Here is a 26,678-nt window from a genome sequence, read left to right as displayed (position 1 = left end):
TACTACGATAGGCATCTCGCGAATGGAAACAGCGGAATTGTCTCTGGCGGTATTACCTAAAATCTTGGATTGCAACACTACCAATATTGTCGACGACAATTTTTGTCGTTCGTTTCTTAGAATGTCTAGACGAGGCATCGCAAGTAGGAGAAAACTTTTCTCGTTTGCAGGCTTTAAAGCATCTTTATTACTCACATCCGACAATGACTTAAAGTGGGAGATAACATAGCTGCTGCGTAAAATAACGCTATAGTCTTTATGCCTCTGGAGTCCTTTTTGTTTTAAAGAGATCTTCCTGGGCATATGTCTGCAGAAGGCCCACGCTATGATAACGACTATAAAGAGATTCCGAAGATTCTGATCCTGCCTACATACAAGGAAATAATATCACCGCGTGAAGAATATTTACAGACGAACGACTGCTCTTAATAGCACATCCACGGTATCTGTGGATGTATAGACAGTGAATTCCGCCTCTTAAGAGAGGACACTGTCGGCCAACTTCGGGATACAGTCCGTGAGATGCTCGAGCACATTTAACACTCCAGTGACAGACAGCCCTGCCGCTCTAAGCACATACGAATATTTATATACGATTTTCCTATACCCACCGATGTCGAATTCGACAGATTGAGCGGTTTGGAGCTAGTTGTCCGTTGTAACCTACCCCCTGCAGTCCGAAAACTGAGCCCCAAACAGCGAAGAGACTGGTGGCTATAAAGCAAACGGCTACAGGTGGGAGCCTTAGTCTGCATTATTGATGCAGCTGGATTAGTATTATTCTGCGGTGTTTTAGACTCGATAATGGGTGTTTGAAGATTGGAGATGTATGTGGGATGCAGCATCTGGAAGAATGTTGCAAATTCGAGTGGCAAGTCCTGAGCAAATGCTATTTGCAAGAAGGCAACTATTTAGACCGATGGCATATTGAATATCTACCATTACACACTTGCTTATGTCGGGTATAGCTCCATCTTCTAGGTCCAACAGACCGCTATAAGGCTAACGAGTGATAAAAGTTCTGAGAAAGCGCTCTAACATATAGCAATCACGAGTTTTACTACTTGCAAAAAAGCAAGATTATAGAATCAATATATCTGAAGGTTGGATTCAAGACAGATACCAGTAGAAAAAATACAGTAATAGATTAAATCCTACTGGTGGTTTAATGTTACGTGCAATGAAGGATTCTGTTACTGTACCAAATCTAACCATTTTTGCTTTTCCGTTTGATGGATGGGATGACCTTGGACAAGGTGCCACGCTGCTCACTATGCCCAAGAAGGGAAGATTGTTTGCCAACGGTGACTGTCCTCGCAACTCAATAAAGAGGCGTCTTATTATGCTAGAAGGGAGTTAGTCCTCAGTGCGAGATGGCCTGACCGAGAGAGGCCGGTGGTAGTTTGGGCCAATTAACGAAACTTGAAAAACATAAGCATGATATGACGCCGTAAACTACAATATGGCAAATCTCCCTTCTATATTTACTAGTAGTCAACAATATAAATTCCCGCTCGGAACTGATTCCACTTCGATGACATGACCAAGTATCTCTACTCCCTGAGACGGATGATCATGATATACTTACCTAAGTTTTGAAGTAACAAGCTAAACTTTGACAGTCAGTAAAACTGTGTCCTCTTTCACTCTCTGTAGAGCGTATAGCACAGACCATGCACAGGTGAAAGCTACTACGAATACAAACAAGTATGCAGCCTCTCTGCCATACCTTCACCTGCTGCTCAGTCGCCCAGAACTGACAATTGGAGCATTATGAAGATTTATATCACTGCTTAATAACATGAAGAATGAAGCCCATTAAACAGAGCGTAGAGATAGAGATGGTATGCGGCATTAGCGACACAATAGTAGGTGCAGCTAGACATCAGGATGACATACCGGACAGTTTTCGCTTATTGAGAGAAAGCCTTTGTGTATTTGGAATCTTCGCAAAATCATTGTCTTTGTTCCAGCCCTTGCATATATAATATCGAGACAGATTCAAGTGGAATATGGAACAGGTGTGCGCGGGTTAAGGAGATATTCCGGGCCGCAACCTTGAGTCGTTCAATTGCGGCCCGCATCCGGCCTTCAATCCGCAGAAATCGTTGCGACCGGGTTGGTATGTCGACGTTCTCCGCACATTTCCTTTCTCATAATGATAAAAACACTATATCTTAGCACATATATCTCAGTTAATGATGTGAGCTATAAAACACTCGCAGCTCCCCTCCGTACAGCAGAATACTTTTCACCTTCGCACCACATCCACAATACCACCTCCGCAACGCCCAAGATTTCTCACAACGAAACGTGACACGATTCCAACTCAACTAAAATGGCTAGTAAGAAGCTCATCGTGGTCATCGGTGCAACTGGAAACCAAGGTGGCTCCGTAGTCGATGCGTTTCACACGGATCCGTCATGGAAGATTAGAGCACTTACACGTAACCCTTCCAGCGCCAAGGCGACAGCGCTCGCAGCTCGCGATGTGGAAGTGGTGAAAGCCGATATGGATGATCCTTCTAGCTTACCTGCGGCCTTTAAAGATGCCAATGCCATCTTCGTTGTTAGCGACTTCTGGGGCCTGTACGGTTCATTTGCTCAGCAGGGGGTTGATACCGGCGGAAAGCCGCTGAACCTCTTCGCAGGTGAGCATGAGCTGCAGCAGTTGAAAGCAGCCATCGACGCCGCCGCAAAGGTGCCTACCTTGGAACGATTCATTCTCTCCACACTCTCCGCTGCAACAAAGTGGTCCAAGGGAAAGTACACCCATGTGTACCACTTTGATATCAAAGCCCAAGCCTCCGCATACGTGAAAGAGGCGCAGCCAGAGCTTTGGACCAAGACAAGTCTTTTCCAGCCAGGTTTCTTCTTGAGCGGCTATGTGCTTAACCCAAACCTTAGGCCACGAAAGGTATGTTTTCATTTTTCTCAGCGAGAGTATACTTCTCCATGCAGCTGACCATTTCCAGAATGCAGACGGGGTTGCCCAGTTCTTCAACACGATGAGAGGCGACTTTAAGACCCCCTGGCTGGCCCCCGAAGAAGATTCAGGTGCTTTCGTTAAAGCGCTCATTGTCGACGAAGCTCCGGGTAAAAATCTCATTGCATACCGCGAGTGGGCTACTTTGCGAGAGATGGTGCAAGCATTCGAGAAGGCCAGTGGAGTGAAGAGCGAGGTCGTCGAAGTGCCAGTCGATGCGCCTAACGAGCATCTCCCACTCGAATTGAAGATTGAGCTTGATGAGGGCTATAGCTATTGGGAAGAATTTGGCTACGAAGCGAGAGACGATCCTACTGTCATACATCCCAAGGATGTAAGTCTTGTTACACAGAGATGCTGTATATGAATGGCTTGTGCTAATATTCTTATACTAGTTGAAACACCCTCCAAAGTTGGAGACGATGGAGCAATTTTACCGAAAGCAGGACTTCAGCAAAATCTTTGGAGCATAGTTGCTATATTAGAGACTGAATAGCATAAATTCTGTTTAAATGGACATGATGGGCCATTGTTAGGGCTATCTACTCAAACAGTTGCATCGTTAAACCCTACTTGCGTCTTTCTTGTAATCTTGCGTTCCGTAGCCTACGCAAACATACCGCCGCATAGCCTCAGTAGTATTTGCATTCCGTATCCAGCTGCGATTTGAAGCCCAACCGAGTCCCGAGTTTTCCATGTAGCGCCATATTTTCGTTTATCCAGGAAATGCTCCCAACCCCTCTCCAGCAGACTTCAATAAGAATCGTAGCTGTTATGGGATACTAAAATGTGATAACACGTAACCCCACCGGATTTAATACTAAGTGTGTCCGCTGCTCGGAGCTGGATCCAGTTGTCTGCTAGCTGTGAACCGCAGTAGTCTTGATGGAGCAGATGCATTTGTCAGATTTCTGCTGAATCTACCCGAAGTCCGACTGTATTACCATGCGTTTCGTGATATATCTCATATTATGGAACTTGCCAATAACAGGATAGTATCGAGCCGAATGCGTGGCCTAAACCGTTGCGTTGTTTTAGCAAAGATGACGGTATATAGATAGACTCGACCACAAGACAAACAAGCCATCGCTTTCTAAATCAACAAAATTTCTAAAAAGTATTTTCCCCCTTCTTTCTGCATAATATAGTTGCTCTCGCAATTGTCATGGAGGCCACGTACGAGACTCTTAACCTGATCAAGGATGGCAGCATTCTCATCGTCACTATCAACAACACCAGGAGCGAGGTCAACTTATTCCGCCAGCAGACTGCTGTCGAGCTGAACATATTGATTACTTCTCTGCAGAATGACACCTCCACCAAAGTTGTCATCTTCAAGAGCGGCAACCCGAAATTCTTCATTGCTCATTTTGATGTCATCCCCGTGCCAGGTAAGTTCCTGTCGCCCTTCTGCGTACAGAGTCACAGAAATGCTAACTTGAAGATCCCCAAAGGTGAGCCGGATCCTACGGCAATAGACGCTGCAGCCTTCAATGGGAGAGTCTTTCAGGCGATGAGCAACCTCCCACAGCCAGTCATCGCAATGATCGACGGCCCTGCTCGTGGCGCGGGAAACGAGTTCCTCGTGGCTTGCGATATGCGTTTTGCGTCCAAGGGAGCCCGGTTCAGCAACTTTGAGGGAACTCTCGGACTACACCCTGGGTCTGGCGGGGCTGCGTGGATGCCCCTACACATCGGACGAGGCCGCTCTATGGAGTTTCTCCTTTCTGGAGAGGATATAGATGCAGAGACTGCGGAACGCTACGGCTACGTGAACAAGGCCTTTGAGACATCAGAAGAGATGCACGAGTACGTCATGAAGCTGGCCAAACGCATTGCCCTCTTTCCGCTTAATGGGCTGGCCAGTATTAAGAAGACAGTCACTACACTAATTCAGCCAAGTGCCGAGCTGATGGCTTCCGAAGCTGTTGAATGGAACCGGTTGTTGGCTGAGCCGGAACAGGCAGGACTCGTTGGAGAGTTTATCAAGAAGAGCGGAAATTTGACAAGCGTGGAGTTCGAATTGCATGTTCCGGATGAAGTGGCCAAGCTATATGGTAAGTGATATAGTAGTACCTACGTACCTGTATAGTAGGTAGTCACATCAATGTCATTTTACGCTCAAGTCCCACGGCATGTTCCAAGGTACATGTACGGAGCATACCAAAGTTACTCGAGTTAAAACGAGCCGCGAACAGCAAAGACTAATGGCTGGCGATATGCAAAATCCGCACGGCATGTATCGAGTGGTACGTTTGGAAGCGTGCGCTGCGTGCTTCTCTTCAGCCGGCCTTCGGGACTTTTAACGTCTTGCGGCCCGCAATATCAAACGTTAGTGTGCGGCCCGCTAATGGCTTGATTTACCTCTATTATCACTACAGTATGAATCTAAGTTTGGCGACTTGTGGGGAGCTCATTCAATGAGGCGCGCGTAAAGGAGCATTCAGCCGGCCAGCGGCCAACTTTGATCCCCATGTGCCATACCCTCCAGATTGTCTTCCCCCCATCGTTTCACATGGACTTGTCCGTTGTCATCAATCATTAGAGGCAAGGTCTGGCCCTTGTTCGGCTCGTCCAAACGCCTCAGACGCCGCCAAAGCTTGCTTAGATTGCAGCAAGCGTGCATAAATATCTGGTTTCATCCATTAGCAAAGCGGTCTTGGTGGTTAGGATCTCGAGCTTGCCTGCAAGACGCCAGGTCCTACGCAACAGCTGAAGGACGTCCATAATAACTTCTAATCGCGCTTCCATTACAGCATCAGAGAGGCCGTACTGTTCTGCCTGGATATTGAAGCACGCAATTTGATAGACGACCTGCGTCACAAAGAGTGGAATTCGCAGCGGCTGTGATCGGAGGCAGTTGTCGCGGAATGATGGTGCCATGGCAGCCAGTCGATCCAAGACACAGCGAGACTCGGCACTGAGAACTCTAGTTTGTTCTAGGGGTTGGGTAGGATTCGGGTACCGCCAGCTATGCTCCTCCAGAATCAATATAGTACTGCCGCCTCGTTATTGTCTGTTTAGATCTCAAACAGGTAGGTAGTTGGCTGATTTACCTTATGCACACTGAGACCTGTGGGCAAAACTGCAACCCTCGAAGTTTGGATTCGCTATCGGACAAGTGGATCAAAGCAAGCACCGTCCGGCGAAGCTGAGCAACTTCCTCGACCCCGGCAGCGGAACCCTCTACATCTGTTTGCGTTTTGATGACTTTGAGAGCCTCACCAAGAAGATATGTAGATTGTGCTAGTCTTGAAAAGAGCCCCGTTTTCAGAGAAAAAGACGTGGAAATACTCACGGCAGACGATGGTCCAGAACTCTTTTGCGATATATGTCAGCCTCGAACAATGGGGCGGAGAATCACAGATGTTTCGTTTGTACTGACCCCGTCTTCCCATGCATGATCGTCCACCGGCAGATACGTCTCAAAGGTTGGATCATCCGTCAAGAGCCGTCTCAGGGGGTTATGAATGCTGATGATACTAAAAGATGCAATGAAAAACATCAGCACGGTGATTTAGCGTGATGCAAGGAGAAGCAGTTTCTAGGCACGACTTCTTACCGATCTAGGATTACAACTGCCCACCATGCTCGCCTTCGTTCTTCAATCTCTTCCCAAGATCCGTGTTGGGCGTCCTCGCCAGTCAAGCCCAAGTCAAATTTGTCGATGCCAAGGATGTGGCTGTATTGCACACACTGACCAAGGGTAAAATATGCAGAGGGATAAATAGCTTGCCCCATCTCGTATATGACTATTAAGATTCCGGCCTGTAGCACGTGGGTCGACAACATTCCAGAGGACATGACCTCGAGGAGGAACTGTCTTCCTGCATGATACAAAGCAGCAGTGACCCCCAAAGAAGGCTCACAGACCAGTTTCATGCATAATGCAAGGAGGCTCAGCTCTGCCCGGCGTTTCGCGAGAGGATTGAATACTTGTGTCAAGAACGCCTTCTTGTACACGATGGGAAACCAGGTGTGTATGGAGCGAAAGAATTCCGTCGTGACGCTCCGAAGAATCGTCGCATGGCTGATATGCTTGGCAATATCCGGCGGGACGGGGATCTCAAGCCGCGGAAGGTCGAGGTGGGCCTCGTTGAACACATCCGGAGCGATGTAGTAGATTGCTGCGGCCTCGAATGCGGTGCTTAGATATCTACTGCGACTGTCCGTGTCGATATGCTGGGAGCTCTGAGGCATGCCACGTTCTGATCCAGCGGCCGGCAGCGCTTCCGCACGCTTGATCCTGCGGCCGGGGCGGTGCGGGCCCGATGATCTAGGCCGTGTTGAAGGATAGGTGCAGTCGATGGCCTTCTTGATACAAAGTGCACAACGAGGAACGGCGCCATCGCAGCGTCTTTTGCACTGCCGGCAAGGGAGACAAGCTTTGTCCACTCGGTTGGCCATTTGATTTTGAATCGTTGTTTCTGCTGAATTAGAGGTTGCAAGGACACGAAGGAGAGCGGGAGTGGCAATGCCGCAGATTCAAGTAGTAGCAATGCTGCGGATGAATGCGGAACGGATGGCGGATGTCTCACTGCGGCCCGCAGCTACGTTGCGGGCCGCAGCCAGGATACAGGATTCAACGTTTCATGATGGAAACAATTATCAACGGTGGGGATTTAAAGAGTATGGGTGCATTATTAGACTGCAAGTTGACATGTACTAGTAGGTAGTAGCATTCATTTGAGGATTTGAGGATCTTGCAAATAGGACGACCCAAGGTGGGAAGAGAAGCGCAATCCAGCAATCAATGGTATCATTTCTGCATCACGTCTAACACACGGGACAAGGCTGGATTCCAGGTCACCTTCGCATATACGACATCTTAGTATTATCAAAGCAACTTTGTTTATTTTTTCTTTTTCCTTCTCGAATTCTATCTCATGAAGCTATGGTCTATGAACTCGAAAGCCTCATCTTGATGAGCCAGTGAAATCAGCTACATCTATTTCGCTTCCAGGAGCTGAGTGAGCGTGTCTGTGATCGTAGTTGCCACTGGAGTCAGAGCACGACCCAACAGTCCCTCGACCTGAGTCTTGTCAAGCGTATACGTTTCCAGCTCCTTGCCGGCACCCGGCGTTCCCTTTGGCAGCCGGTCTCGGAGAGAGACAATGGTCTCTCTGGCGATGTCAACTGCGTCTTGATAGGTAAACTTGCTTCCGATCAGAAAGCGTTTGCCGGCGGCATCCGCCTTCTCTATGGCGGCTATGTGCGCAGCCGCGACATCTCGCACATCCGCACAGCTGAGGAAGTCGGGGGGAGGCACTTCAGGGCTGTCAACGAGGCGCCACAGCATACCCGTCGACACGTTGAGGTTAGCCAGAGGTGGCGGGCCGCCCTGGTGCGGTCCAAACACCCAGGGAGGGTTGATAGTCGTCAATGTAAACGCCACCTGCTCCTTTTCAACAAATTCCCACATGGCCTTTTCTGCCAGTGCCTTGGATGCGCCATATGCTGGCACAATGTCCGCATCTTTGGCAAATTCGTAGGTAAATGGGGCCCAGTCCTTGTCTGTATAAGTGTAACCGGGTCGGAGGCCTTGCGTCAAATCTGCCACGCCAGCAAAGGATGAAGTAGACACCACATGGCGCACACTACCACCGTATTGCTTCACAGCCTTGAGTATAGCAGTGGATCCCTCAATGGCTGGTTTCAGCAGATCGGTCTCGTTATCCTTTATGGCGAACGTGAAAGGGGAGGCAGTATGGATGACTGCAGTGACTGGAGCTGAGGCAGACGCGAAGGCGGATTCATACAGCTCCGGCTTTTTGATATCGGCAACGATGCTGATGCGCAACTGGGATTGGTACTTGTCAAAGGCCTTACGGACCTTGTTGGCGGCTTCTTCAGATCTGACGGTGCCGGAGACTTTGTAGCCCTTGGCTAGAGCTTGGGCGACGATGTGTCCTGCAATGAAGCTGTTGGCTCCAGTAACCAGGATGGTCTGATCTCCCTTGGTGGCCATTTTGAAGTGAATTTATGACGTGATTTGATCTTTGTTCTTAGGTGTTGATCTAGTTAATTGTTGAACTCCTTTGAGTGTCTAGATGTGTAGAGGCTGAGGCCGTTCTTTATACCACTCTCACTATACGGAGGCTCTCGTCAAACTTAGCAGAGTGGATATATCTCTGTTTGATCATTGATTTGATTTATAATATTATTCGGAGACGGACGAATTCTCCCATTGTCTTAATAATTACAAGTTGTAACACATGGTAACGAAGATACGCCGATGCTGTACGATTAGTGAGTGGAGTAACGCCTGCAAGGCACCGGATTGTGATAATTTATCTCCGGTATTCATGATTGAAGAAGATATTATGTCCGTAGACTCCGTAACAATCTTCAGTTCTTTCACTTAGCGGTTCTTGTCCGGTGATCACACGACGAGGATAGAGCTATCTTATTCAGAGTCAAGCTTGATATGCGGGCCGAGGCTTGGTTGAGGCATGATATCGAACAAGATTTGCGCCGTGCTTTTAGGCGACAGGAACCGATTTGGAAGATAACCCTGTCTATTTTGATTCTATTGATATTCACGCCTAGAGCCTTGTAGGCAAGCATTGCGCGAATGAAGGAAGCCCCTGCTCTTAGTCAAGCAGCCTCAACTTACAGTTGATACTCGTGCCCACCAAATTGACAGACGAACTGCGACCTGCGGCTCTGTGAACATGCCGCCGGTAGCGGGACAAAAGATAAAACGACCCATCAAAGCTAGGTAATGATTCCTGCCGACTGTTCCTGCCAGGTTATGAATAGTTTGTCATCTTTCGAACACGCGTAGCGATTAGCTCGGACGTTGTTGGAGTGGTTGTGAAATTTCCTGAAGAGCTTTTTCTTTGTCTCAAACAAACATCAGAACTGGCCACAAAAAATATGAATCCTCATTGCAGCCTTCGTTTGGGCGCGATAGTGTGGACGGGCGCTTCCCTCGAGTGCTGGATCGATTGACCCAGGCCGTGGTGAGAATTTTGGAGCACGCAATCTTCAATGGCCGTCCAGAGGTGATTCGACTATTTCGGACACGTGGGTTGAAACACACGAAACACTCTTTTGGTACGCGATGAATCTGGAGAACTTCTTGAAAGCGTGGTGGAAAGCCGAGTGGCTGAGCTTAAAGAAACACCTCAGCAACTCGAAGCTGTCACCAGACCAAAGATTTAAGGAAGCTGAAGGCCTGGTTTGCGTTGGCGTTGAATTATTATTTACAGCTGCTAGACAAGAAGAACAGTATAAGCAGTTGGCTTTCATCCTCTCTAAGATGTGGGCGTCGGCGCTCGAAAGTGTCGAGGGCTTTAGAGAAGAGGGACAGGGCCCTATAAGAAAATTGATTCCGGTTTTGATCCAGGAATTCACAGATACTATAAGAAATGATGATCGAAACGAATGTCAAGATATGGCAGCGAGTGAGCATAGAAATATTGAGAGGGGCAGCCTTGCAGCCTAGAAAGGAGAGCAATGGCCAAAGTCAGTGGAGATTTGACGAAACAAGAAATGAAAATGGAAGACTTAGTCAAAGAGATGCTTGAAACAAAATTACAAGAGTGTAAAGACTGCATAGAGAAGAGAAGATGAGAAAACATGAAGCCCTTGAGTTGGTTCTTGCAATTTTGGAATTGATCCGGGTGGCCATCGAGCAGGGGGATACTTCGGTTCTCATTGGTCTCCTGCCTTATTTGAAGAAGGGTGTTGGTTGGACCATGACAGTCGGGAAGAATAGCAACAGACCAGCAGAGGATCCTAACAGCCTTCTGGCAGTCGAAAGATAAAGGCCTAGATACCTGTACTAAGCTCATTTTCGACTTTGCTGCCCGCTTGTTTCATACAGCTGAGCAGTATCAAGCAAGTCGCGTGCATATCCAAGACCTGGCCTCATTTATCACGGAGTGTCTCGAATCTGTGTTAGACGATGACCTGCAGCCTCTTATCAATATAGGTCACCGGCGTATCGAGAGAATACAGAAAGAAGCTTATTACGACGCAGATTTAGTGACATCAATATTGCAGGTCGCCCGTGCGGCTATTCACATTCTAAATGATGCAAAGCACCGAGGCGCGGAGAGAAGTGGAACGCAGTCGGTATGTTGACAGAGTCAATGAAGCGTTAGTGAATATCGATGGAATGGGAATTTTAATCAGTATAAGGGGTTCTTGTCTTGTCTGATGATCATGCATAACTTCGGCAAGTGAACAGTTCATTTTATTTCATAACAGAGGATGAAATGTAGACGAGTACCATAAAGTAGAGGAAGCGATCACTTAATGAACCTGATAATGTCATGACATATATCCTATTCCGAAATAGTTATTGAGTAGTTCGATCTATAAGAACTAAAACATGAATCTTCCTTAATACCCCAATTCTGTTACCCAGCCCTCTGGCTACATGCCAATTGAGGTAGGCTGCTACTGCTGCTACTTTTATATATATAGAATAGTTAAAGAGGTATTTTGTACATAGACTAAGTATCTTTCTGATCTATAGCTGGGGCGTTGGATAATTTTTCTCAATAAATATTATGTGTTTGTGTCGCTTGACTCTTTAAAAGTTCGCTCCACCGCATTGGATTGACCGGGCGTTGTGGAACCAGTAACCCGGGAAATCGGCTTTCCTTGGTTCGTACCACTGGCGGATATCTGCCAGGCCTGAAGGGAATATTGTTTGGGATCGGAAGTTGCCGACATCATCTTGGCAGTCACCGGGCTTTACGGTGAATGAGCAGACAACGTCTTCGTAGAGAGAAAAAGTTAGCAATCTTCAGAATGGTTGTCTCATTGCGGTACTTACTATCGGGCAACCAGATAGATCCAATGGTATCCCAGTTAATTGCATGGCATTCATTGACGGTATTATAAGTGAGGCTTTGGCTTGGGCCGGTATAGTTCCTTTGACGGTTTAGCAGTTGTTTTACGATATCTTCATCAGGCGTAGGCACAACTTACGGGCCAGCCCATATCCATATAGTGTTGGGCGCACGACGGGCAAGCTATAACGGCTATTAGAAATGACTATGGAGTAATGAGAACACGTTAAAGCACAAACCTCTGGGATGGGAGGCTCAGCTTGGCCTGTTGGCGAGCTGCTGCCGATCTGAGCAAGAGCAGCGATAGAGAGCAACACGGCGTTCTTAATGCCAATCATGATGAATTATGGTGCAATGCTGAATTAAGATATTGATGTTTAAGAACGTTAAGTTATAGAAGAATGATTCTAGAATTGGCAGACGTTCACTGGCTTATATATGTTTATTTTGGTGTGGAGATTAAGCACTTGTTTCGGAGTACAAGCGGCTCCATATACTTCCTATCTTTCAGGGTAATTATAAGATATTCCTCGATAGAATATCTTCACAGGCGCCAACAAAAGTCCTATCCAGGCGGTCAACAAGGTCATACCGATTGACTTCTTGCACTGCCACGAGCGGTGAGAATACTTCCACCAATGCTGTTCCTAGCAGGCCAGACAAAAGACCAAGCTAGTGCGTAGTTTAAGGTAATTGCATACTTAGATCGAGTAAAGGTCTCACGTCAGAACCGCACTTCAAATTATAGTGCCAAGTTCCACTTACATTGACATTAGCTGAGCAAGAGGGATCCATTTGAGTGTGGTGTAACCTCCTTTGTGGACTGGTTTCCGGGAACATGAAGCGGCATTGAGCGCTAAATCATGATTCGCTAGCCAGGCACAAAACACATGCGGCAGGGCTGAGTTAAAAATAAGTCTAAACAAGTGCCCGGGAGTGAGTAGGAATGCCGTTGTATTGAAACACGCTCAACGCTTTTTTTCGGCTCCGTGTAGTAAAAAGCTCGGAATACCTAGTTCCACTAGAACAAGTACATATCTCACTCTCTTAATTTCTACTTGACGTGCATCGTATGGCAGAAATAGGTTGGCAGGCTATATTGATAAGAGGTTATGCCAGCGTAATTAGCGAATTACACAATTCCACCCGTATCTATCTAGCCAACCAATCGTCATTATGTAGCAAGCAATGTGAGTCAGTCAATTTCGTAGATTTACTGCTACAGCAACTCTTGCTGATGAGCTCGCTCTAGATACGTGAATAGGTGATCAAATTGGCAACTTCGGGCATAATAGCGGAGTCTCCCTTACCAGCTTACTCAAAGCGTGTCTACTTGTGGAGATGAACGCAAGCGTCTCGACAATAGCGCCAGACATGGGACGACTCGTCCAACGCTACTATGAATACGATATTCAATGCTGGGTTATGAAAGTAGTGATAGAAGGCATGAAAATGATGAAGCAAAGCATAGAATCACTTCAAGAGATGGGGATATGGAACAAGACATCAGCAGCTGTCTGGAAGAGAGTAGAAAACACTTAGAGAAGATAGCAGCATCAACTGTTGTTGGGTCTCAAGCGTTCAGCTCGTTGACCATGCATCCTAGCGTTGTTTTAGAGGCCGGATCCTATTTCGCCGTCTCCAAAGGCGGCATCCAAAAACGGGCGATGCCCTTGGCATAAGCACAGAGCCCCAGCCGAGGCACTTCTTAAATGTATCTCCTTATTGCTTTCTCGGCTTTCAAGATAAATTATAAATAACAGAAGATCGGAAAGTCCGTTTTCGCAAGACTATTGATAAAGCCATTTATCCATTTTCTGCATTGGGCCGTTCAAGAAAGAACTTGCTACTACACCATTCGCTAAGTATCTCACTAGCCAATCTTCCAAGAAAACAAGCTTCGCACTCCAATACGGCCGACTTCGTATTTGAACATGAGCTAACTGTGTCATGGTGACCAAGTTTCCCAAACGGAATCCTAATGAGATAAACGAGCACTTCAGTATGTTAACCGTATCGGAGCTCTAATCGACCGCCCATGTGAAAATACCCCCGGTATGAACACCATGAGGGCCATTGTCTCGGTAAGAATGCTGGCAACCGAACATGGGCCCATGCTTCTTGAGAATCTTCCATAGCGACAAGTGCGCTGAGATTTTGTTCATCGACCTATAAGGTTACCAGTTTCCCCGCGTCATCGAAATGACAATACTTGCAATTGCAGTATCAGTCAAGTTATTTGTACCATCAAGTTTTGTTCAATACCAAGCCATTAGTATCTAATTCCCTGAGAGGCAACTGTTCCCCAGCTGTTCAAGACACTTGATGCGCTTCATTCTTATAGAATGGTACTCACTAGAGCGGAGTGTGTGACACTTTTAGTTATCACAATGAGCCACTCCAAATCGCTCAGTTTGTTGTACTCCTCGAGAGCTTCAAGTCTTTATAGGCTTTCCCTTAGGTGTCTATGAATCCTGCTCTTTTCCTTTCCCTCTTCATTTTCCAATCCAGTTACATAGACTGACTGGAGAAAAATTTCAACAGATCTAAATAAATACAATTACCATGGACACACGGGGAGTAAAATGAGGCAACGAAACGTGTGCGAAATTGGCAAGTCTTTTGTTGAACTCGGGGATAAGCTAAGCGCATCAGCGCGCATCTTTCTCGGCAATAGTTGGGCAAATCATCGCAAACTCTTTCCAATATACAGAGGTGATTTACATGTCGGGATTCCCTCAGTTGACGGCTGTCGAGGTTGAACAACATTGGTAGGCGTCAACTGAAGGGTTTTGTGTCGACTATTTGTGCCTTATGTTCAAGCGACTGAGTAGTAGAAGCCGCGTTCTGAGCTCGCGATGTATTGCAGAGGTCATTCGCGCATTGATAGCCCGTCGGCGCGGTTCATCGGGCACGAATAGTGGATTGCGGTCGGGAGATAGAGGACGCGACATTGTCTCTACCCTTGCACTTATCAGGTTGCTGACTGGCTGCTGGTACGACTTCTCACTTTACTAGGAGTTTTAGAGTTACTAGCTGAATACAGGCATGTGCCCTATTTTCTAGCATTAGCTCCGCAACCTTCAACTGCCATGTTTTCGCAAACTCGATCTCGCTGACGGCCAATACAGGAAAGAAAATTAGTTGTCGGCTGCGGAGTTAAAGAATCATGAAAATGCTAAACTCTCTGAGCTGCATCATAGCTGTTGTGTCAAGTAGCATTCTGCAAGCTCAGCCTAGATGTAACTATTCCACGTGGATAGTACCGTTAGGTAAATGTTGGTTCGTATTTATTTCCACATTCCGGTGACTACTAGTATAACGGTATCGTAAGTTGAGCAGGGAGTATAATAGCCTGAATGGCCTAACTTGGGCAGAGTCGACGCGGCCCAGCTTATGCTGAGCACTAAATATATCCTCGCTTCTGGCTCTGCTAGGAGTTTCCAGCTTTATAACCCTGCGCTCACCCCGCCAGCTGACCTACAATTGGTGCTCATGCAATCCTGCAGAATCCTTCAAGTTTCAATTCCAGGGGCTTACCGCTTGACTATTGAATGATGAGGCTCATGGCAGTGAAAAGGGCGTGGCCTAGTCTGCCTCGTGGTCGCAGGAGGATTAATTAATTTTTATCCACTCAAACGTGGCGTCCTATTCTAAACTCCAAAGTTCTTCTCCCGCCTGCCAACCACACGCTTTAACTGTGATGAGCACGACACTCAATCATGATAGTGAGGGTTTGGAGGTGGTACCGGGATCTGATAACAATGTCGAAGGACTCGAGGTAGCGCATAACCATGGTTTTGACGGGTTAGAGGCATCTCCCAAAGTTCAGACTGCGTACGGACTGGAAGCCGTGAGCAAGGACGGATCGAGCAACATGGACAACATCGAGGGCGCGAGATGGAGTAAAAGCCAGAACCCGCGAAGAAAGAGATTATGGCTCATCATAGCCGCTGTCGTTCTCGTGCTGGTGATCGTGGGAGCTGTGGTGGGCGGCGTTGTTGGATCACGAAGCAATCATAAGGCCCTCGCAACACCAAGCTCTTCTTCAACTCCATCACCAAGCACAAGTGCGCCATCTTCTTCAACTACAGCTTCTTCCATTGACGCCAGTTCGGGTATTGGAGTAACGGGTTGGTGGTCATCTGATTCAGACTTTAGCATTCGCCTGGCCTACCAGGGAGACGATAGCTATCTACACATGATGCAGTACAACTCGGGCGATGACGACTGGTCGACGATGACTATCCTGACAAATCTAGATGTCAAACAGGGCAGTCCGATTGCGCTGTCTTGCTTCAACAATCCTGTATTCTCCAACTCAGATCCGAACAGTGATAACGTGAGCAATACCCTCTTGGCTTTGCGCGACACACATGTCGTAACTAACGAGTGGCGATACAGAACTACACGCAAATCGAGATCTTCTACATCAGCGACAGAGGTTATGTAGCGGAGTGGTGGATCCGAGAGCAACAAGTGCCCGAGCAGCGAACATTGAACGGGAATGGTTCTATGTCTCCGAACGCCTGGAAAGCAGGAGTGGGCTCCAGATTCACTTCATACTGGCCGAGTGTCATTGTTCAAGATGACACGAGCCAGTTACAAGAGATATACTATAACGGCAGTTGGTCACAAAAAGATTTAGGCCTTGCTTGCCAGAATCATTCAGCGTTTGCGGAAATTCCCGTTTCCATTAAAGGAGGATTGATAGGAGCTGAGAACTTCATTTACCAGCGTGATGATCAGAAGCTGTTCGTTGAGGGAAGAAAAGATTCCACCGCCAGCGCGAGTACTGGTAAGTGTAAAACCATTTCTTTAATGCCGTTGAGTCCTTCGAATCTAACATTTGGACAAAGTAACTATACCCGCCATCACTATGCCGGCTGAAGCAGCGATTGGAGCGTTTGCTATCCCACGCTCTTCGGCGAGCAATGCCGCTATGAACAATTATATCTTATGGCAAAACGCCACAGGTGCTATCCAAATGACATGGGAGGATGATAACACCGGATGGCGGACCTCGTCGACTCCAGAGTCACTTGGCACCCCTGACAAGGGCACAGGCATAACGTGTCTCACGCCCACCCTCTGGGCCGTAGGTTCTTTGCAGCCAGGATACAGCATGGCCCGCTGTTACTATTTAGTCGATGGACGAATAAGAGAGATACAATACGATGGCTCAAACTGGTCTGTGGTTGGAAATGTAATCTGAGCTGACGCTTGGGGGGACTCTGTGCGGAGTGTTGGATAATACGAAAATTTTGGGGGTAAATGTGTACATTAATCAGATTTCAGCGGAAAGTTTTGGAGATCTTCGGATCTTGGCAGCGCACTAATACCATTTGATCAGAATTAAAGCAATTTTTATTTGAAACCTTTAAGCTGTGAATACATGCGAATAAAGCTATTTTGCCTTCTTGTTGTGTTTCTCTCGGAACCTGCAGCCTCTTAACAGCCGCTTCTTTACCCAGTACCCTACAAATCCACACGAAATGATAGCCATGTTATCTTGATCACTCTATGTTCAATTCCCAGATACAGTCCATCCTCAATGATAATTTTTTGCAAACTATGAGCAGCTAGAATGCCGCTTCGTGGGTCTGCATTTGGAAATTTAAGCCAACTAGCGCGCAGTTATCACAATTACTTTCTTCAGCTCTATCACACAAAACAGTATTAGAATCGCCTTAATTAATAATATTCTACGAATTGATGTCGACTTGCGGACGTTTGTGATGATTTGCGCTCTGAGCCAGACATGTAGTGTGTGTCTCTTTCTCAAGGATGCTTTTCGTCTACGACCCGTCTATGTTCAGCCCACGTTCGGATGGCATCAAAGTTCTTGCACACGTGCGTTGCTCCCGTTCCATCTGTACCATTCAAGGGACTGTTAGGAATATGTCCTTCCAGAGTGGTATCTCCGCAACAGGTGACAGATTGCCGCAAATATCGGAAACAGTGCTGAACATGCTCTTGAGCATCTGAGTCGAAAGCGAATTTTTTGGGATCCGTGCGATATTCGGAGGTTGGATCGAGAAGGTTGTTATACATATCCATGACAATATACTAAAATATACTTGTGAGAAGTCTGCGAGTACCATACTAGGAGTAGATGAAATACCAAGCAGTGCAACTGATGGAATACAGCGATCGAGTAGGTATTATTTCCATAATACACAATAGGCTCTGGAAGATCATATTTGTTGAAATCGTTTATTGCGAGAAACCCGTTTCCTTCTACAAATTTAGATGCATTAGAGCTCGAGTGTTTCTTGCCTGAATTCTCTCTGCAAAACGCAACTTACTCGGCATATATGTAAGCCAATTTGCCCGAGTCTCATTCCTGTCTTCTGCGCTCAGGCTTTTGGTCGTCGCTAATCCATCTTTTTGGAAAAGGACTTGATGAGTAGGAACTGTATATACTATTAGCTGTTTGCTTTTATTAAGAGACATACTTGACTAACATCTGGGGATTATATGGTTCCTTTCGCTTCCTACTTGCGGCTGATGCAAGGAGCGTAGTTGGAGGAGGATTGTCGCTGACGTTATCAATTCAATAACACCGATAGCGCTCAGAATGACCGAAAAGGTCCAAAAGAGGCTCTTTCTTTGAGCTTTGCCCTTTCTTAGTTTTAACTCATGATCGATCAGAAATTCGTTCGACCCGCGGGAGGGCTCGTCCTCGTTGAAGTTATCCTGCATTCCCGCAGCGGACTCGACTTTGGCGAAGCTAGGTGGCATGCTTATGGCAATGTATGGACTGGCAAGAATTCTTCTGTCTTTATAGAAAATTTGTTGAAGTCAGATTTAATACCTTATTATGAGTAAATTGAGAAAATATGGAACAACAAGGTCTTGAAAGCAGAGGATGAAAGCCACAAGTAATAAAACATACCAATCTATCGAAGCTCTCATTACGCTGCTCTGGTTGGTCTACTAACTAGGCCTAGGTAAGATGCGGTTGATGTGGATCTTGTGTTGTTGGTCCAGCCAAACTTAGTTCTATTGAAATGACTGTAACCAACTTATTGTCATTGGTATAAGGGCGTTAGACTCCTTATTGAGTTAGCTCCTTCGGCTTGTATTGAGCCTGGGCCATTTTTCTCCAAAAGATAGACCGCACAGTCGAAGGCAAAATGGTTGTTGCGAATTTGTCCTTTTTGTATGTATGTATGTATGTATAGCAGCCTTATAATATATATAGTTGACCGGTTTAGTACAGCGGCATTGTATCGCATACTTATTCAGCCGGCTATGCTAATAAATAAATGGTCTCATAGACTGTTTTATGCTTAATAAACTTTTCATCACTATAAAGTTCACAATTACTTTTATCACCTAGCAAAAGAGCTATGCTAGCGAAAGGCGGAATTAGGGTCTCTCAACTTCTTAAAAAAGGTATTCTAGGAAGGGCCTCAATGTACCCCTCTAAAATAACATAACGGGAAAAGAGTCGATTTTGCTAATCCTTTCTGTACAACTGAATACGATGCATGCGTCATACCTAAGTGGCCGCGGCAGCTTGGGCAGCAAACTCGGGTTGGGCACCCAGGATAGAGCAAGTGTAGGAACCAGGTTGACGCCTTGGCGCCACTACATGAGAACCTTAACTGACTTAACTTGACATTACATTGTCATGTTCTCCACCGTATCTTATACTGTATCAAACATCAATTGATTCATATCTTCTTTACGAAACAACACGTTATACCAGCTGCGAAGCCATGAACGAGTTAACCACAAGCTTCATTGCACTAAAATTCGGCCCACGAACCCATATTCGTGTCGCAGAGGGGAAACAGATACCATACGAGGTACCGTTCTGTCCGTCAAGCAACCTCGCAACGAAATTGCAAGATACTCCGCGTTATCTATTCCGTGTTTTCTCAGCTGCGTCCGCAGGAGAGAACAGTAGTAAATGGATGAAGTCCGTTGACGCGCTGAAGAATAATTTGACAGACATTTTTAAACGGGACGATACTTCAAGAATTGCTTTAACTCTCAACGAGCACCTCCGGTGGTATCAGCGAAAATCAAACGGAGACCCTTTCATATCCTGGACCACTTCGCTTCTTGTCGCGATCCAGTACGCTATCTACAAGCATAAGACGGAATCTGCCGAACTGGACACGATTTACCTGTGTGTTATTGACACCACGTTGTTTCCCAACGGAGTGTTTATAAAAGACATCGACCTGATTGAAGAATTCCATGACATGCACAGAGGCCTCAGCAACCTCCGTAAAATGCGAAATACAAAATACTACTTCGGAGAATACCTCTCGCAGGGTCAGACCAATGTTAGTGGCCGTTCATGTACGGTCTCTTGCGATAAGATCATAAATAACCACTTATTTGCCATGGTGCACCAATTCAAAGTCGACATAGAAGACGAAACTGCACTCTGGGCAAACGCAATAGTAAAGTCTCGAGAGCCGTTCTACATTATGGAGCAAGAGGTCATAGACAATTCCGAATTCAGCGGGGCAATGGCGATAGCGTCAGAATTTGGTACGAGATGGTCTCTGCCTGTGCTAGCCAATTTACTGGCTCTAAGCCCTCGTACGGCTAGGGATCCCGCGAACATAGGCTTCATATTGAAGCTGTTTTCTGGTGCGTGCCGGTCATGAAATGGCGGTGTCCTGGCTTGCTAAATCAACGTTAGAAGAGGTGAAACACAGTCTATCGCCCAAAATCACAAAAATTGTGGCCAATGCCAACATGCCTGAGGTTCTCCAGTTTAGGGAGATCGTTCATGATATAAACAAAGGCTACTACGCCGAGTGTGTGGCTGTCTTAGTTAAATCTATGGAAGAGACTACAGGTGCATTCCTCGTCCCAAATCACCTGATAATATTATACCAAGGCGGGCTCCCAAATGCTAATATTTCATCTTCTATGGTAGATATTGCTCGCCGCTTTATACGCGACTCTAGGACCACCGGAGGCAGAGAGATGCTTGATGCAGGCAACTTAGCAGGCTGTCTTCCCACTGAAATCCATGATCATTTGCAGCCACTTAAACAAAGCTTAGAAACGCTAAGCGGAACTATACAAGAACTTCAAGAAAACATAAGCATTTAGCAGGGCGACCATATGATGCCCCCACCAAAGCTCAAAAAGTGATCTAAGAAGAGAGGAACGCCCAGTTCGCATTTAACAGTATGTACGTATTTGCAATAAATGATTATATAACACAAGCAAACTTTTCGAGTCATTTTCGGTGGCTTGCGCCTGATTTATGGGGTTTATAATGCCCAAAATCTTCATCACGCCCAGGCCATAGTATCTTGCTGAGTATAACAGCCCGTACGTTTGAAGCAAACACAACTAGCCATCCAATTACAATCAAGATCGTCATAGCACTTGCCACGCCTTTAATACCATCACTGCCAAGCTCTTCGCCGATAAGACATGTTGCAATAGTAAAGGCTGTGTTTGGGAAGACAATTGCCCACCATGCCATAGAGAAGCGGATCCGCCCCTTAGTTATGCCTATAGTAAGCGCAATGAGGCTGAAGGAAAAGAACCAGAAAGCCAAAGCCCACAGCCAAATGCCAATCCAAAGTGCAAGAACCCTTAATATCTGTGGCGCAGCTGGAAATCTGGCAAAGTAGGCATAGTTGACCGGGATGGATCTGGAGAGGCCGATCAAGCCTGTTGCTGTGAACCCCGGCGGTCCTACTGCGATAAACATACCGGGACGCATTGGAGGAGCCGGGAATCCCTCCTGCGTGAGTCGATAGAGGTATAGAGCGTACAAAATGAAGGCGACACTGAACCCCAGACCCAGATAGGTAACTCCTGCGACGAGGATGGGCAGTCGATTCGAGGGGGGTTGCGACGGCGCAATTGTTGAAGCCAAGACTCCGGTTAAAAGAGTAGGGAAGATGGGAAAGATCCAAAGAGGACTCATAGACTTGATTTGAAGCTTAGCCCCGTGAAAGACGATGGTGTATTGAATTACTGATGATAAGAGAGCCAAGGCGGCATAGATCCAGAAGCACACACGAAGAGCCACAGGTAGCCAAGGTCCTGATGCTGGAATACCGTATATGGCTGAGTTGGCAAGAATGATAGCTATACTCAACAGGAATGCTGGGAAGAATAGACTCTCGGTAGGATGCAGTAAGCTCGTCTTTAATCCTCGAGGCGTCTTTATGAATCGATACGTAATTGCAGCGGTGGAGAGAACAAACATAGTAATGGACATGATGAACGCTACTTTACCAATAGCGTTAAGCCCGTCGAAACGGTGAGGTGTGTTATGGAAAAGAAGGCCTAGAACTCCAGTGCTGATGGTGACTGCAAACCAAGCCCACGTGAAATGCTTTAGGCGTTCGCGAACTGGGCACTTGTATCCCGGACTGCAGAGGCGCTGCTCTGGCGCTCGAAGTTGTCCCGCTTCCCAGTCGTCCTTCTTATCATCAGAAAGGCCAAGGCTATCTGGAGTCTGGATTGTACTTTCTGAAAGTGGTGACTGCTGAGCTGACATTTTTTCTCGTATTGCTTTCAATTGTCAAGTGCATAACATCATTGTATTCAAATTGAGAATTAATACAACTTGAGAATCACAGGTGAGTTGAACCGAAACTAGCTCTTTAAATAGTTTCTCTTTAGTGAGTCGCATCTGCTCTTGACGAGGTTGATAATCCTAACGCCAAGTTGGCAAACCAGTTCTAGATGCTGCGCTACCAAACTCGCTGCCCCGAGGCAGCCGGGGTACCTAAAATCTAAGAAACACATGAATTCTACAATAGTATGCTTCTGCAAAATGCAGTTGTGAACACTTTTCAATTAAGCTTCTGCTAAAGGGACTTTGAATCACTTATGTAAAGCCATATGTGAGGTCTAGCTCAACTAGGTGCTAGTGCGAAGTCATGATTGATCTTTTCCTAATATTAGAGGAAGAGAGCTGAATTTAGCTCATTCAATAGATACGCTAGTTGTTCATTAATTCATATCTTATTACTGAAAGACACCTGTAGGGAGATAGTTTTAGCTGTCACTTAGAAACCTTAATGTTAGTCTTCACCACTATCTGATTTGCGACGTCGAAGCCAGTCTCCTAAAACACACTAGGTAATTTGTTCGTCCATACTATGGGTTCAGAGGGTCTATTGGTAAGAAAGCTGAACAACGCCCGAACTAGTTTCAGTCTCTCACTTCAAAGTCTTCAAGGCTTTTTGACTAAAGATTGATCTTCTTGGTGTCACCCTCCTCACGGGAGAACATAACCTCCATCAATGAGGAGATCACTTCCAGTCATATAAGTCGAGGCATCACTAGCAAGATACAAGTACAAGCCCTTAATCTCCTTGACGTGGCCTTGTCTGCCCATTGTCGACATCCGATAAGCCTCGTTGATAGCCAGAGGATTGGCGCCCATTTTCGTATCGAAGAATCCAGGTGATACTATGTTAACTCTTGCAAACTCTTGCCATTCACGAGCAAGAGACTTTCCAAAATGCGTGACAAAGGATTTAGTGGCGTTATACACTGGCTGGTCTACAGGCACATTGACAATGTGGGCGCTCATGCTAGACGTGATAATGAGATTGCCAAAACCTTGGTTTTTGAAGATGTCGCCGACGTATTTGGAACAAAAAACCACTCCATCCACTTTGCACGCGATTAGCATGGAATTTACCCGTAAGAGAAACGCCGAGTTTACGTACCGTTTACAGACATCTGTTTACGATATTCATCAAGTGTTTGCTCTAGAATAGGCTTTGAGATCGCCATGCCTGAAGCCATTTTAGTGTCTAGCCTCTTATTGTCGTAAAGATCTTTGTAATTCACCTGCGTTTGCAACAAAGACATCAATCTTGCCAAAGTCTTTGACGACTTTGTTGATGGTTGAGCTCACTTGGTCAGCTTGAGAGACTATGAAACATGTTAGCGGTGAAGGAGTATTTTCATGATAGATACAAACTAATCTCACCATCGACTTGATAAGTGACTGCTTTGATCTTGTAAGTATCGCTGAAGCTCTTGGCTTTCTCGACTGCTGCGTCGTTTCTTGAGGCCGGTATAAGCTCATTGCAAAATGCATATATCGGCAAAGAGGTCGGAGGGCGCAACTTACGAATTATACCACATGGCGACATTTGCGCCTGCTTCTACCATGGCCTCTACCACGGCAAGGCCAATTCCATCTGAAGCTCCCGTGACCACCACGACCTTGTCCTTCATCTGGAACTGCTCAACCACATTATGCGGGGTATTGGGAACCGGACGCGGGAATCCCGACCGAATTTTGGTGCAATCTTCAACTGTCATAGACATCTTGATGGAAGAGCCGTGTTGCTAATTTGCAATCAGATTTTCTTGGTAAGTTATATGTAAGTTATCGTTACCATCTTGAACCATCTTTAAGCAACCCCTCATCAGATCCCAATACGGCAGTGCTCGGGAGACCCACTCCGACCCGGGCGACTGAGGACCGATCGGCACCCAAACTAGAACGCCAAAGCCGGTCATCACTTAAATAAGAGGAATTATCATTCACAAGAGGGAAGCTTGTGAGACACAGGCATGTATTATGTATTATTATAAGATAAGACTCCATGATAATTGGCAGAATTGACTCAAATAGATGGAACTATAAGAGGTAGATCAACGTGGTGTAAAATCCAGTAGCTTCCCAGCGCTGGAGAGAGCCATTGTTCATCAACAAGCTTAGTTTATGTTTATTAGAAACGATTCATGTTAAAGCTTGCGAGCAAGAACATCCAAATGTTCTATCATTGCCTCACAATTAGCTTTGGATTGCCTCCAATCTCGCTCTTCCTGTCCACAAAGTCCACATCCAGATACCAACCACTATGAGAACGTCGAAAAAGCTGAAAACAAGACTACCTCCAAATATGAGACTATGGTAAGTCCACGCATTCTTTTCATCTAGATGAATAACTTGGCACACTATTGCCCATGGGAGGACATAGAGCAAGTTGCTTGCTAAGCTTTGATACAAGTACCACTTCGGCCTCGTAGCCAGCAGAATGGTCGCAAGTTGTGTTGACATTGCGTAAAAGATATAGCACCAGTCAATCGTCCGCCACATGTGCGCAGTAACATCGGCCACTTCGCTTGATCCACTGATATAGAGCGCAAACGGCCGGGCACCGAATGCCGAGAGAAATATTGCCATAGGAACCTCGATTATTAGAGCTATCACAAGTGACCGTAGCGCAGGGTTGATGAGATTATAGATCTCTTTCCAGCTTGCCCTTGGCCTTCTGTTATGGATCCCAATGCGTTGTCGCCACTGTCCCCATTTATGGCCGATGAATTGGAGAGACGTTGCTTCGAGCGCTTGCACAGGAACCATAACCAAACCCCAGCGAATGGTGTTGAACACTCCCCAAGCAGTGGCATACACTGATCCTAAGGCAATAACAGTAGTGACGAGCCAAAGATATAGCGCATTCCTGATGGCTGATTCCGCGAAACAGATGAGTCCAGGCTTTAGCAAAATCCGTAGTCCTCGAATGCTTGGAGAAGTAGAAGTATGACTCCCCATGGAATGATACTCAAGAGAATCTTGACGCTGTTTGCGCAGAGCAGAGAAGCTCACAAAGTAGAGAAAGTATGCCAGTCCCACGAGCGCGGCTGTCAAGTTACAGACCAGTTGAATGATGCCCTGCATATTGACAGTTGGTTGGAAAGAGCCGACATGGTAACGAGAGATGATTAACAAGTCCAGAATAATATTAACAGCAAATTTGACGGAGCTGATAACCAAAGGGACATCAGGCTTGTCCAAAGATCTCGTGGCCGATGCAACAGCAGTCTCAATCGCACCGCTCAAGACCGTAAAAGAGGTAATGCGTACGTAGGTCAAGCTCGCAGCCCGCACCTCTTCCGGCACAAAACTGTCGGCAAATCTTGGTGCAGCGCCGAGGAAAATTATGCTCAAGATGAATCCCAGCAAAGTTTGGAATGCAATCAAGGTATGAGTCAACTGGAGGCGCTCCGCAAGATTTCGGGATGCCTTGTCTCCAATGATCACCCAGGCAGCCCGTGGAAGGCCCTCGTTGACGGCCTCGGAGGCAGTGTTCATATAAGTATAGGCATCTGTTGTTACCACCATTGAGGAATCGATATCAGCCACCCAAAGTTTTGACAGAGTTCCGTAGAGGGCGGGGAGAATAAACGCTGCCACGTTGAAGAGAAGCGAGCCGAAATAGCGATCGCGATGCAGCGTGAGCTTCCACGATCGTTTCTGTTCTTCAATATTAATAGTTTCAGAATTGAAGGCTGCCGAAGAGTTGAGCGCATCGGTTTCTTGGCCCTCGGGAGTGCTGTCCCGGCTATCGGTACCTCCCATTGCTTCTCCAGAAGTTGTTCAGCCTCGGTTTAGGAAACGAAGTATATCGATCAGCAAGATTGGTGTAAGCAGAGGCAAGATGTTGACCAAGGAGAAAGCTCTATTCTAGCACGCAATATCATCCTGCATGTTTCCTACTTTCTTCCCTTTTATATATCTCAGAGGATGGTGTACATCGCGCGGGGTAACACTATGAGGAGTTGTACCAACATATTGAGTTTCTTGGCGCATCTTTACTTCCAGCTCGAGATTGATTGGCTCCACGGCAGCAGAGCGTCTATATCCGGTTGTAGGCCGCCCGCGCGATGGATGCAGCAACCGTCCTATTGCGGAATAGATCCTCAATCTTGATGCTACCACCACTTTAGATCTTGTTAGCCGTGGACTTTATTTTACCTAATGCCCATGTATAAGATTGCTTAACGAATTTCGTGCTAAATCTATTCAGTCATGGCATTATTACGAGTGCGCAATTGCTACCACGTTATCGGATCGAGTAATGCGTGTCGATAAAGGTGACGTCCTTAAGAATTATGGATTCTAGTCCTCT

At 46.4% G+C, this 26,678-nt stretch overlaps 10 protein-coding genes across 10 annotated transcripts; 4 read left to right on the top strand and 6 right to left on the bottom strand.

Moving 5' to 3' along the window:
• Window positions 1–2,338: 2,338 nt before the first annotated feature.
• On the top strand, window positions 2,339–3,459 carry TGAM01_v203244 (hypothetical protein; the record flags this gene model as incomplete). Its single annotated transcript, XM_018803998.1, has 3 exons — window positions 2,339–2,917; window positions 2,976–3,320; window positions 3,382–3,459. 3 exons carry the CDS (start codon window positions 2,339–2,341, stop codon window positions 3,457–3,459), a joined length of 1,002 nt encoding a protein of 333 aa, XP_018662736.1.
• Window positions 3,460–4,151: 692 nt separating this feature from the next.
• TGAM01_v203243 (enoyl-CoA hydratase) lies at window positions 4,152–5,051 on the top strand (the record flags this gene model as incomplete). Its single annotated transcript, XM_018803999.1, has 1 exon — window positions 4,152–5,051. The coding sequence occupies one exon, from the start codon at window positions 4,152–4,154 to the stop codon at window positions 5,049–5,051; it is 900 nt and encodes a 299-aa protein (XP_018662737.1).
• A 1,493-nt stretch (window positions 5,052–6,544) lies between these two features.
• On the bottom strand, window positions 6,545–7,393 carry TGAM01_v203242 (hypothetical protein; the record flags this gene model as incomplete). The annotated part of the gene is made up of 1 exon (XM_018804000.1): window positions 6,545–7,393. One exon carries the CDS (start codon window positions 7,391–7,393, stop codon window positions 6,545–6,547), a length of 849 nt encoding a protein of 282 aa, XP_018662738.1.
• A 541-nt stretch (window positions 7,394–7,934) lies between these two features.
• Window positions 7,935–8,954, bottom strand: TGAM01_v203241 (NAD dependent epimerase/dehydratase; the record flags this gene model as incomplete). The annotated part of the gene is made up of 1 exon (XM_018804001.1): window positions 7,935–8,954. One exon carries the CDS (start codon window positions 8,952–8,954, stop codon window positions 7,935–7,937), a length of 1,020 nt encoding a protein of 339 aa, XP_018662739.1.
• A 2,577-nt stretch (window positions 8,955–11,531) lies between these two features.
• Window positions 11,532–12,131, bottom strand: TGAM01_v203240 (hypothetical protein; the record flags this gene model as incomplete). The annotated part of the gene is made up of 4 exons (XM_018804002.1): window positions 11,532–11,719; window positions 11,778–11,875; window positions 11,933–11,976; window positions 12,033–12,131. The coding sequence occupies 4 exons, from the start codon at window positions 12,129–12,131 to the stop codon at window positions 11,532–11,534; spliced, it is 429 nt and encodes a 142-aa protein (XP_018662740.1).
• A 3,365-nt stretch (window positions 12,132–15,496) lies between these two features.
• TGAM01_v203239 (hypothetical protein) lies at window positions 15,497–17,008 on the top strand (the record flags this gene model as incomplete). The annotated part of the gene is made up of 3 exons (XM_018804003.1): window positions 15,497–16,135; window positions 16,198–16,591; window positions 16,653–17,008. The coding sequence occupies 3 exons, from the start codon at window positions 15,497–15,499 to the stop codon at window positions 17,006–17,008; spliced, it is 1,389 nt and encodes a 462-aa protein (XP_018662741.1).
• A 2,407-nt stretch (window positions 17,009–19,415) lies between these two features.
• Window positions 19,416–20,426, top strand: TGAM01_v203238 (hypothetical protein; the record flags this gene model as incomplete). Its single annotated transcript, XM_024549163.1, has 1 exon — window positions 19,416–20,426. A coding segment is annotated over one exon (1,011 nt), but the record flags the coding sequence as incomplete, so codon positions are not given.
• Window positions 20,427–21,010: 584 nt separating this feature from the next.
• TGAM01_v203237 (hypothetical protein) lies at window positions 21,011–22,291 on the bottom strand (the record flags this gene model as incomplete). The annotated part of the gene is made up of 1 exon (XM_018804004.1): window positions 21,011–22,291. One exon carries the CDS (start codon window positions 22,289–22,291, stop codon window positions 21,011–21,013), a length of 1,281 nt encoding a protein of 426 aa, XP_018662742.1.
• A 726-nt stretch (window positions 22,292–23,017) lies between these two features.
• Window positions 23,018–24,084, bottom strand: TGAM01_v203236 (short-chain dehydrogenase; the record flags this gene model as incomplete). The annotated part of the gene is made up of 5 exons (XM_018804005.1): window positions 23,018–23,418; window positions 23,475–23,543; window positions 23,599–23,682; window positions 23,741–23,817; window positions 23,885–24,084. The coding sequence occupies 5 exons, from the start codon at window positions 24,082–24,084 to the stop codon at window positions 23,018–23,020; spliced, it is 831 nt and encodes a 276-aa protein (XP_018662743.1).
• A 472-nt stretch (window positions 24,085–24,556) lies between these two features.
• TGAM01_v203235 (hypothetical protein) lies at window positions 24,557–26,128 on the bottom strand (the record flags this gene model as incomplete). The annotated part of the gene is made up of 1 exon (XM_018804006.1): window positions 24,557–26,128. The coding sequence occupies one exon, from the start codon at window positions 26,126–26,128 to the stop codon at window positions 24,557–24,559; it is 1,572 nt and encodes a 523-aa protein (XP_018662744.1).
• Between the last annotated feature and the right edge of the window lie 550 nt (window positions 26,129–26,678).

Source organism: Trichoderma gamsii (genome assembly GCF_001481775.2).
Source record: "Trichoderma gamsii strain T6085 chromosome Unknown Scaffold_8.2, whole genome shotgun sequence".
Taxonomy (NCBI): Eukaryota; Fungi; Ascomycota; class Sordariomycetes; order Hypocreales; family Hypocreaceae; genus Trichoderma; species Trichoderma gamsii.
The sequence above is the reverse complement of the archived record's forward strand: the minus strand, read 5'-3'. Positions and strand labels throughout refer to the sequence as shown.